Raw genomic sequence first — 12,515 nt, 5'->3', positions numbered from 1 at the left:
CTGACGTTAGAGACGAGTGTGTGACCTGCTGGAGCCCTGCGGTTTGCGACGGTCTCCGCTACCTTCGTGCCGGTGTTGGTGTACATACGACCGGGATCAGCGGTCCTTTCGTCAATCGGGACATACAACGGCCGCGGCCCTCGTCAGTCGCGCCTCATGTATAATCTCGCGCTTATCGTCGCTCGGGTGTCGGGCGCAATAAACAAACACCGACCGGAAGAGGCAGGGCGCGGGTCGCGCCGGGTGGCGGGGGTGTCGGCACCGTCGGAGAGAGACGGAGGGAGGGGAGACGACGGTCGTCTAGAGCGACGACCGGCAGCTGGCGGCGGCCGGCCGGCCGACGGGGCCAGGGATCGAGTTCATCCGGTCCGGCTCTGCACCCGGGCTCTGCCCGAGATCGGAGGGGACGCTATGGACTCGATCGGCCGTCACTGGACGCCAGACGTCGGCTCCGACACGGCGGTGAGATGGTGGAGTTCTTTCCCCTCACCCCACCTCATCAGCCGGCCCAGTTCCACTCTGAGCGGACCAGGTGGCCCTTCCCCTCCCCTCTCCGAGCGTCGGAGGCGACGCCGGCCAGCGTCGAAATGTCCAAGTCGACGAAAACAATGTGGGGAGCGCGCCCACGCGTCGAGGCCGACGCAGCTGCCGCTGAGTGGCCTGTCCGAAGTCGGACGACGCGGCGGAGAGGTAGGGTAACGAACGAGTGCCAGAGGGGCCGCCCGGTGACACGGAAATTAACACCCGGTGGACTCAGAGGTCAGCAGTACTTAGACTGCTGGACTCTGACACTCTGGGACTGAGAATACTGTATCAAAGGATATTATTTCTAGTTATATAGAATATTACTTTGCATCATAGTATGAAACACTGTCGTCTTATCGTCTTGGACACATTTTGGACGATGACAGCTAACGGCTGTCTCCCAACGGTCTACAGCCTTATCAAAACAACTGTGATACTCGATTGAGTAATACGATATACTTCAGGTTTTCAAAAGCAGTCAGCTGAGGACATAGCTCGAGTCCTCCCAGTTGATCCTTTTGTTTGTGCTTCTTCCAAATCTATTATTTCCGGACACCCACTTGTCCTAATCTTTGTGATTACGTGCCTAAATCTTGTTTGGTGGAAATCGTATTGTTCATCACATTTCACATGCTGCGTTAACAGGTGTATTCTATGCTGCCTCTTCGTATACCTGTTGTCTCGAACTATTGTGTGTGCTATGCTCCATCAGCGATAAACGGTCGAATTTCTTCCACGTGACCCGACCCGCTTTTATAGTAACACGGATGCTTTTATAACAAAATAATTTGATATATTGACGGGACAGAAGTTAACGCACCATCGAGCGTCGATCTCACATACCTTTGCACTCTTTCCTTCCTCTTCATGATGACGTCACGCTCTCGGTACCGCTCTCGGTGGTCGCCTTTGTCTCTGTCTCTGACGACCATCAGAGTTCTCCGTCTTCGAACGGCCCTCCTGTGACGAACGGGTCACGGCAGGGCTCGATAAGTGACGAGCTCCATAAAACCATAGTGCGCCCTGCCCGCGCGCGTTCGGGGAGCAGACAACACAAAAACATGTCGTTTGACTTTGTCCACCCCTCGCTGATGAACAACAGTGGAGTCGTGTGACAGAGAAGTGGGATTTTATAGGTCAGTCTACGCTTTACGGAGACTCAAACAGTCTAGCCTAATTGATGAATTAGTGGAAAGCTGCCATTAAAATTGACTGAGATTTTCGTCCCACGACTTAAAGTGAAGGGTCATCCTAAACCAAAGCGATGATATTAGGCTTCATTGTCATGCCAAATGTTCAAGCCTCCTTTTGTTTAGGCATGCCTTTTGAGCGAAACACAAAACTAATTCATGCGAAAGTGATGGTGTTTTCAGGGACAACTATTGTCGTATGAGCCGCAAAATCATTTGAGCATTACGAAATGGTATCTTTTAACTGCAACAGCATAGGCAAATTTTCTTCACCGTCGCCCGATCCACTCTTATTGACGTCCTGATAATATACAGAGGAACTGTTTCTTACCCCAGTGCAATACCACAGCGCTTACAGAGAAATATCGGGGTAATACCAGAGGGCAGAGCGATACCGTGGTTAAACCAGAGGTAATTTCAGCTCTTAGATGATGCACATACCGCGAACGGTAACACTACACCGACCTAGCACTAAAAGCGCTCTGAGTTTACAGCCAATCGGCCGATGTGCCGTTCGAGTTCCGAGTGGTAATTCTAATTTAGTGCATAGTTTATAGCGCAGGGGAGCGTAAAACTGGCCAAATGTGAGCTCCACTGACCAGGAACAATGTGTTTTTGTTCAGATCGTGTATCAAAGTGCTCGTATTCCGTGTTCATATGCAAAGAACAAGACCATATAATTCTCACTTTTAGGAAGTGCAAAGGGGTTCAGTGTAAGGTAAGCCTTACGTCGCGAAATAACTCGTTATATAACTCGAAAATTGCTGCGTATGGGCTATGAAGAAGTCATCAAATGTTAGTGCCTGAATAAAACGCTCTGCATTTGCTGACCCGTAACAGGCATGCACGCTTCCTGGACATAAACAGGGCACACTTTTACATTCTCGCGGATATCCATTGCAGGCTCAGTTGATAACGCGGTGGCGTTTTTCCACTTGCAAGTGATAACTGTGCACATTTTCACAGCTTCACAACATTTCCATGTCTGGCGCACACTACCGTAGTTCCTAGGCCTCTGTCATTTCATTTCCACCGGATGTCTCTATTAGTGGTGTGTTGTATGGTTCAGCCACGGCCGAATTCTCGTGGGAGGCATGTCTGGAGTACCCAGAACGGGCCCCTCCCAAATGGACTCGTTTGTTCTGCAGGTGCGCGTATGGATGGCACCCAACAGGAAACAGTAACAGGCACTATCTAACACATGACTGGTGCCAACGCAGCGCTACAAACAGTTACAATGGCAACATTTATTACGTGGCAACGACGTCTTCACGCCAGTTTGGTTAGCCACCTCGAACAGCGCTTTACTTATGTCATTTGCCTGTAATGTTGAACTATAGTTAGACACGGCGTTAGGGTGGAAGTCAGTAATGAGCTATAACAGTAAGCTCCACTGCCCCGAGCGCTTCAAATCCGGATGTGTTATGCTCCAATGCTATCTCACTCGCACCGGTGCTAATTATTTCGCACGTCACCCGTTCTCTACTTTGACTCCCCCATCCACATGTCTGCATTTAGTGACCTGTAACAAACATGCAAGCCTCCTGGACCTCTACCTTACCCATACCGTTCTGACGAGTCCCTGCACCACTTGCTGTCCCGCTTTCCTTTGGAGCTCTGCCACGTCTTGTTGCACTGTGAGCTGGGGCGAACCTGGCTTGTGACATACCCCCAGCGCACCCAATCAACCCCTGAGAGGCGCCATGATTGCCACATAAACCTCCGGGCCGGTTATAAAGTGACCCACCTGCGCGCTTTAATGCCGTCACTACTGTTCAGCGCTGCTCTGCGGGCGCAGGGAATCGATACTTTTTGTCGCTCTCGTCCCCCAGACCCCAGCTCGGGTCATCGAGTCGAGAAAGTTCACCTCTCGTATACCTCCCAAGGAACATCACCAAACCGCGGCTTGCGACCTACACCTCACCACCACCCAGAGCTGGACCTCATACCGAGTCCCCACCGGCCGCACCCAATCAACGGTGTCTATTTTTGGCGATAAATTAGCACGGAAGGAGCGTCGGCGGCGGCTGGCTCCCTGGTGGGCGGATCGGTGGTGGAATATCAAATACCCTCAGAGCGGGCGGGCTGACCGGGCGGCCGTCTGCCGCCCCGGACAGTGGACATTTGTCTGAGGAGCCGCGCAGGTGGAGAGCCCGGCACCCAACTCAGCTGCCGAACGGCGTTATTGATACAGTCGTTATATGACACTGAAGACAGCGTTATGAAGCTGCATTTGCATTTACAGATGTCGCTTAACTAATCCCTTTAGGACGCTATATTTATAATGTTTTTCAGCTGAGTTAAATGTAGATGAGTGATATATGCGCCAGCGTTAGAGCTCGGTTGCGCACGCTCCACATGATTCCAGGGAAGCTGCGAATTCCCTGCGCCTTTCATCCGTAAAAACTGCGAGTTTTTGCTGTCGCGGAGACGAAGTACCCGCTCCCCTCAAAGGGCGTCCCCGCCGCCGTCCGGGGGCGACCAGTATCGATCGTGTTCGGCCTGTTTGGAAACACCTATAAAATTCGCAAAAACACGCATCGCATCCGTGCTTGGTGACGCGCAAAAACAGCCGCCAAAAAAGCTCGTAACGACGGCTGCCGTCGCCAAGATGCGGCGATGGGTGGGGATGGTTGAGCGCTAAGTCTTATGCGCGGAGAATTTACTCCCCGTTGAAGCAATTGGGCTCGGCCAACTGAAGTGCTTCGTTGAATGCTGGAGAATGACATAACGGTCTTCTTCTTTTCGCAGGGACCCCGATCAACCGCCTACCGATCATGGCTAAGCAAGTCCTCGATATGTATGAACTATACAACCTCGTAGTGGCACAAGGAGGGCTCGTTCAAGTCATCAACAAGAAACTATGGCAGGAGATCATCAAAGGCCTCAAGCTGCCCTCCTCCATCACATCAGCTGCTTTCACTCTCCGCACACAGTAAGTGGACATTTGCTCAGGGTTCCTTCATATAGTATTTGAAATGTTGGTGATCCTGTCTGCTATTTCTTATTATATTTTACGAGTCTATTTTACGAGAGAGGCTCGTACGAGCGTTTATTACATACAATGGATGTAGACTTAGGAGTTAAATGACGAAACAACAAAGTTCAATTAAATGTCAGATGACATAAAATCGTTATTACTAGATATTTCTCGTCAGTGCCACTTCCATCAACATTTGAGGCGTCCACTAATATGTGGATGTCTAGCTGCATGCTATACGCCAGTCCATTTCATACTTGCATGAGCAAACGGAATCAGTTGCGTTCTTTACTCGCTATGATAGATCAGGGAAGACCCTGCACTATTTTATTGTCGTGACGAGATCTTTAACCTGGATTCCACTGAACAAATCGGCCTCTAAACGACGTCTAATTAAAGAGGCCGAATCACGCGCTGTATGAGGGTGCCCGACCTGGTCGAGGTATACCGTGCCTTCCACTCCCAGCAATCGGCCATCAATATTCACAGCATGATTAATTCGGGCAATTATCACATTATTTGGCAAGATGGAATAAAGATCGGGCACTTAGCTTGAAATATGGTGGTTGTTAATGGCGCCAGATTACGCAACACGTGGCCATAATATCCTCCAAGCACAATAGTTATTCGATATAACCCGGTGCCCAGCCTATTAGCAGGCGGGTCAACGAGGTGAGCGCTCTATCTCAATCTGGTGAGATCATCATTAGTTTAACCAATCACGACTGCATGGTGGATGACGTCAGTGGTGGGCCTTCGACTCGTCTCGTGTGCTATGGGACGATGAACAGTGCTATTGAATGAAAAATGAACTGCTAAAGTACAATATCGAAAGTCGGAACAGTGACATGAAAGTGGGGCGTGAATAATCGAGCCTTACAATAGCACATGTGATGTTTAAAAGCAGAAAATATCAATAAATGGGTTGTACAAAAGAGGCGAAGACAGTACTCAAAGTTGAAAAAACTGCACGCAGACGTACAGGTAAACATGCACATATCCTAAGTAGGTGCTGTTTCTCGTATTAAAATGTTAAAAAAAAAATAAACAAGTCCAGTTTCACGGTCATGCGTTTTCTGCTGTACTTTATGCTTTTCTCCAATTAAGCACAAAATAAACGAAATAAATAAAATATAAAAAGCCAGTTTGCCTGCACAAAATATTTCATTTGATAGCAATGTGTATTTTAAGTTAGTGTAACGTAACCATGTAACAATGTCGTAGAAAAGCGTGGAGGAGGAATGATAATTTCTCGGTAAGATACATGCTAGCCTCCCGATTATGGTCAAAGTGTGTTTCACGTACCTAACTTCATCTCCTGTTTTCTATTATCCTCTCAAAGAAAATTTGCATACCGACTTCCGCTGTGCTGCTGTGGTCGACGCGGGTATAGTCCATAATCCATTGCCGTTCGGCCCTCAGCCATCCCTGAGGCGCCGGTGGCGCCCACCTTCCTCAATCCGCCCTCACCGGCGGCCCCACTGCTCAGTCCGTCTGCCCGTGTCATTATCGAACTCGGACAAAAAGCGGCGCACGCTGCGCCGTGATCGTCTCACCTCTCCAATATGGCGGCCGGCAGCTTCCATCGCAGCCGCCACTCGCCGCCATTAAAAGATGCATCGGGGATAAAAGCCGGCATAGCCTGCAATTAGATAAATATTAACATTCTAATTTCTCCTAATGACAGGGTGGCCGTGGATTGGCCGCAATGTTCTGTGGCCTTATGGTCGGAGATTCTGCGGAACGGTTATCTGCGCCCGACCGGACGCCTGATTACAGAGAGCATCATTGAATGTAAATGAACGGCTTATCGAGATAGAGAAAAGCACGCTCTCGGCGGCTCGCGTGCTCGCTGATCAGATCTGGCACGCCGGTACCTGATATCGTTCACTGAGCGAGAGAGAATGGGCCTGCTGCCCTTTCCTATAGGTAGGTATGGCATTGGAGGGGAGTGGCTATTGAACCGGGCATATATCACACGACTGGTGTTGTGTAATGGATATTGGGTATGGCAATGCCAATAGAGACGGCGAGCGGACGAGGCTCTTGATACGGACTATTAAAACGGTACACGAAATCAGTTGTGAATGCGTCACAGTATGATCTACACTAGCACTGTTACTCATTGATCTGTTGATTATTTGCAGCTTTTCAGTGAAATTTGGTCAGCGCCCGATGCCGCATTCAAATTAGACCCTGCAGCATTGAATTTTCTCTCGGAAGCTCAACTCCCAAAACTACATAATTTCCCAGGATCCAGCAACCCTAGATACCGTTTAGCGCACGCCATGCTTCTGGGACCCGAGGACCCGCACCGATGGGGGCCCGCCGGCCGCCGGTCGCGGCTGCACAGTCCGACAAACAATAGTGGTCCGGGTGCCATTGGCGCCGCACGGCGCGGCTCACTGGCCTTGGGCGCCGCTTCTCGGATTTCATATCAATAAAACGCGGCCGGCACCGGCACCGCGATGATGCGCGTCACGTCAGCCAGGCAGGCGCGGCTGGCTGCAGGGGCCGCGGGCTGAGCCAGCTCGGTGCTTAGAAAGCTCATAGCTGGACCCAGCTCGGCAGGCGCGGCTGGCTGCAGGGGCCGCGGGCTGGGCCAGCTCGGTGCTTAGAAAGCTCAGAGCTCACAGAGCTGGACCCAGCTCGACAGGCGCGGCTGCAGGGGCCGCGGGCTGAGCCAGCTCGGGGCTTAGTAAGCTCAGAGCTGGACCCAGCTCAGCAGGCGCGGCTGCGGGGGCCGCAGGCTGGGCCAGCTCGGGGCTTAGTAAGCTCAGAGCTGGATCCAGCTCAGCAGACGCGGCTGTGGGGGTCGTGGGCTGAGCCAGCTCGGGCTCAGCCAGCTTTGAGCTCTGTATGCTCGAAGCTCGATAATGATAAGTTTGGAGCTGGATTAGCTCGGGGCTCGGCAGCTTGACGTTGCGTCGGCGGGCTCCAAGTCAGACGGAGCATTGCCGGTCTTGCGTGCCAAGATGCAGGAAGACGACAAAATTACCATCAATACCTTGTGACTCAGGCTGCAGTATGTTTTATCAATGGCGGCTACTAAATCCAAAACAGCGGATGCTTCCGATGTGCTGACAAAATTCGGGGGTAGACGTGGTTAGCTTACATATTTGCATGCTACATTTCCTGGACCTTGTTTTGCTTGATTAAAGTTGCAAAAAGACGGATACGGGGAGATATATAGATGCAGTGAACTCTCCATTTAGTCGGCAAGAGAGCATTCCTAGGTTGGTAATGAATAGAAACGGCTAATGAGATTGCCTTTGTAACATTAGAATGCAATTGCTGGAATGGCGCCGGCTTTTATAGCTCATATCGTCTGGATCAGACAGATCCTTTGCGAATGGGCTCTGAACATGAACACACATACGTCAGCGAACAATCCCAGCAAGGTCACTGGTCAGATAGCTCATCCAGGATGTTCTATCTCTGTTCGAACTACGAAACCAACAACCCGAAATTAGCATCGTCAGAATCACATGTGAACAAACGGACACAACCTGGTTGCCACAAAACGCTAATGCATACATGGATGTAGCCCCTTATGGCCGCTGAGTGCCTCACTTCCGTGCCCACTAACTCGGCTGTCGGTGTTTCACATTAACCGTACCACTTACTGTTTGCTCTGTTTCCAGGTACATGAAGTACCTGTACCCGTATGAGTGTCACAAGCAGGGCCTGAGCAGCCCCTCGGAGCTTCAGACGGCCATCGACGGCAACAAACGCGAGGGTCGCCGCAGCACATACAGCAACAGTCCCTACGCCGAGCTGATGCAGCGGTCGCCCATGGTCGGCGGGTAAGTACCTAAATTAGCACGATATAATGCATTTTGTGCGTTTAAAAAGTGAAACGTGGGCGCTCCAACATTTCAAGATAAAACGTAATGAACTGGAGTGCGTACATACTGTTTTAGACGGATTAGTGGAAGGCTTAGAGTAATTGCGTTGTGTGTGGATACTTCAAAAGAGGGATTTCCCTGATGGGTGCTTACTTAGTTCTCAGAATACCACAGGTGGTTCTACTGTCAGAACGACGCTTGGTGCTGTTTCTGAAAGTTCACGTGTCTCCATTTCAGTCCGATGGCTCCGTCGTTCGGTCTCGGTAACGGGATGCCGATGCCGACATCGCTGCACCAGCAGGGTCTGTCTCCGCTGTCACTGGTCACCAGCCGGCCGGCCGCCCCCGGATCCAACGGGCCCGCCGGACACCCCATGCCGCCCAGTGAGTATCCCGGATCCGAAGGACCCGCCGGACACCCCATGCCGCCCAGTGAGTACCCGGGATCCAAAGGACACGCCGTATGTACACCCCACGCTGCTCCGTTTGGTTTTAATGGACCTACCGGATCAATTTCTGGATCCTTGTCCGAACTCAACGGACCCAACGGACACCTCATGCCGCTGTACGATCAGTCATCAATGGTTCCCACTGCCCAGTAGCCGTGGACGTCACTGGCGGATCCAGACTTGCGTTTTGGGGGGGGCCAACTCGTGCAAGGAGCCAAACCTAGGGTACCCCCAAATCCTGTTTTCTCATCGGATTTAGGCCACTTATTTTTCGTCACAGCCCTGAAACGATAATTTTTTTTTAAACTAAAAAAAAAATAGAGAGAGAAATGGTAGCCCACTCAACCCGTGCCTTAATATTACTTTGAAAACACTTCAAATTGCTTTTGTCGACCACCGCTCCGGGTCGGTGCTTGGCGCAGCCTTCGCGGGCTGGGAGGTGTCGGTTGAACCTCTCTGCCGTTCGGCCCCTGATCAAGCTAGAGCTCGCGGAAAAAACGAGTGTGTTGCCTGGCAGTGACGAGAGGAAGCCGATGATACCCGATTTTAAGGTCCTTGGTCATTGGTTGACCTTCCAGGGCGGTGTTTCACGGTCGCGCTGCCAGCCGCTGTCAGTGCATTCCGCGAGCTAAGGTCAACCTTCGGTAGTGTTGTAGGTATAGGCTAGTTGATGTCTCCATGGAAACCAAAAGTGCCAACAGCGCTGGCAGCGTGCCGTGAAACACCGCCCAGGTCAGGTCACAGACCCAAAAGACGGGAAAATCAGGGCCTGTCAGAACCTCCTAAAGTAAGGCTGTAATAGATTTTTTTGTGCTGATCACGAATTTCATGTTAGTTTGGATCATAGATGATGTCTTCATGCCTTTAGGCCATGTCGGGGCAGGCCAGGTCAGGTCAACCAGGTCAACCAGTACTTATGGGCGTCCGTGTAGCAGGTGTCCGACTACCACTGGCAGCTACGTAACATGATACGAAGGCATCAAAACTACTTCGTAAATGTTCAAATGGTTGCTAAATGCTAAATTCAAAATCAGCTAAACGAAACTATCCTAGAAACATGTTAAACTCGGAAAAGTGCACCGAGGTCATCAAAGGTCAATGACCTGACTTGACCCTAAGGTGACATTGACACCTACCACAATGGTTGGGACCAACATCATTTCACATGTTTGAGCGTTTTAAACCACGAAAAGACTGTAAACGAGCGGATAATGTGAGCCGACATACGCGGAATCGCGATTCCGGCCAAACATGGCCTCAAACATGGCCAAACATATGGTGCGTTCGGAGAGGCACATTCCACGTGGAATCCGTGGAATACTCCATGCGCGCGGAACATTCCCGGAGATTGGCCGTTCAGAGAGATACGCCTCCGAACGCGGCACGGGGAATATTCCAGGGGACGGTGAATATTCCATGCTCTCCGAACGCACGGATAGTCTCGAGAAATAGGCCACAGGTCAAAGGTCACTTGGGTCAGGGTCATGAAATTTTCAGACTTTGTCAACATGAGGGTGCTAAAGTTTCGTCGCGATCGGATTCATGATAACTTACACGATAACTTCACGCGTCGATCGAGAGGTAAAGTATGCAATAAGAACTTCTTGGGTGAAGACGAGACCAACACTCAAGCTCACATATTTTTAATGATACGGTAGTTTCTACCTACTACGCTACTTTCTCACATTCATATTTCTTAAGTGTTTTTGGGGGCCAAAATACATGTTGCCCCCTTTCAGGCTTGGGGGCATGACCCCGTGGCCCCCCTGGATCCGCTAGGCCGAAACTAACTAGGCCGTTTTCAAACGGTCTGATATTTCAGGTCATGGTTTGCAAACGGCCGGTGTTTTCAGGCTGTTTCATATGCCCTGACTGGGCCAGGCCGTTTGCAAACGGACAATTTTATACGGCCTGTAACAAATGCACTCAGATGGTGAAATATGTATATTCATATTTCACCATCTGTCGCAGCATCAAATGCTGATGTGGTGCACTCAAAAGCCGGAATTGGTCCTTGGATGCCGTAAGGACCCTTTTAAGAAATAAGTGGCCCGACTGACCCCTTAGAGATTGGCCTGAGCTCTGACCGAAATAAGTCTTTTACCTTTTCACGGGAAGGGACAAAAAGGTCCCTGATATGCTTCTTGTACAATTACCAAACAAAACAAGCTTTTCAACGCCAACTCAGTGAGTGTTCCTAAAAAAATTATTGCGCATATTCCGTGAATGAAAAATTGCCGGGTCATGTCAGGTCAGGCTGCCAGAGCAAGTTTGTGAACTTGACAGTTCAATCGATATGTATGCAATAAGACTTCTCGGGTGACGACAAGACATGACGACACTTTATGAAGGAAGCTAGTAAACCCGGTGGTTTCTCCATAGGCACGGGAACCGGGGCAGTGGGGACAGCTTGCCCACCCCCCAACTATGGGGCCGTGGGGGCGGTGCCCCCACAACTTTCAGACGGAATACCCCATTTTTTGAAAATGTTTTCTTTTTTTGTTGAAAAAAGCCAAGGGATGAAAAATAAGCGGCCTAAAACCACCGTTGAGAAAACTATATTTGGGGAGACCCTAGGTTGATCTCTATTATGGTGTGCCCCCCCCCCAGTCTGAAAGTAGTTCCCGCACCCCTGAGTTTCTCTACGCTATTGAATCACGCCGGTGATTCTAACTTTTAGGTATCTACTACGCAACCTTCTCACATTAATTTTTCTTCAAGCGTTTTGGGAGGGGGGCCAAAAGATATGTTGGCCCCCCTTTCAGGCTTTTGGGGGGCCATGGCCCCGGTGGCCCCCTCCCTGAATCCACCAGTGGGGGGCGGTGCCACCACAACTTTCAGACGGAATACCGCCCTTTTTGCAAATGTTTTCTTTTTTGTTGAAAAAGCCAAGAGATGAAAAATAAGTGGCCTAAAACCGGTGAGAAACTAGATTTGGGGGGACCCTAGGTTGATCTCTATTATGGCGTGCCCCCCCCCCCCCAGTCTGAAAGTAGTTCCCGCACCCCTGACTTTCTCTACGCTATTGAATCACGCTGCTGATTCTAGTAGGTATCTACTACGCAACCATCTCACATTAATTTTTCTTCAAGCGTTTTGGGGGGGGCCAAAAGATATGTTGGCCCCCCCTTTCAGGCTTTTGGGGGGGGCCATGGCCCCGGTGGCCCCCCCCTGGATCCGCCAGTGGTGGACGTAATAATACACCCCTGTGTGGCGTTCTAGACCACCCACCCTGCGGGGTCACCCGCCCCAGGCGCCTCTTCCCACAACGTCCGAGCGGTCAATCGTCCGACATCGTTGTGTATGTAAATGCTGACCAAAACGCCTCCGCACACACAAAAATGCCTCCGATCCCGAAACCTGTGGGCGATTTGCGACTAATAGCCGCCTTAAATAACCTACATCCGTGGGGTTGGAGTGCTGGCATGCGCCCGCTTTTTTCGTAATCGATCTGGTTTCCATCGTACGTCTATGCGTGTAATTATGGCGTCAATAGTCTGGGTGAGTGAAGGAGACACGGGCCG

The 12,515-nt window shown here is 50.7% G+C and overlaps 1 protein-coding gene across 1 annotated transcript in view; it reads left to right on the top strand.

The window, feature by feature from the left end:
• The window catches only part of LOC122383158 (AT-rich interactive domain-containing protein 3C-like), a 32,745-nt gene that overhangs the window by 15,842 nt on the left and 4,388 nt on the right, over positions 1-12,515 (top strand). Inside the window, exons 6-8 of the mRNA XM_043369324.1 lie at positions 4,467-4,650; positions 8,340-8,501; positions 8,781-8,926. Of these exons, the coding sequence (XP_043225259.1) occupies positions 4,467-4,650; positions 8,340-8,501; positions 8,781-8,926 (492 nt within the window). The remainder of the gene's footprint in view (positions 1-4,466; positions 4,651-8,339; positions 8,502-8,780; positions 8,927-12,515) is intronic.

This window comes from Amphibalanus amphitrite, unplaced genomic scaffold, assembly GCF_019059575.1.
Source record: "Amphibalanus amphitrite isolate SeventyFive unplaced genomic scaffold, NRLGWU_Aamphi_draft 000156F_arrow, whole genome shotgun sequence".
NCBI lineage: Eukaryota > Metazoa > Arthropoda > Thecostraca > Balanomorpha > Balanidae > Amphibalanus > Amphibalanus amphitrite.
The sequence above is the reverse complement of the archived record's forward strand: the minus strand, read 5'-3'. Positions and strand labels throughout refer to the sequence as shown.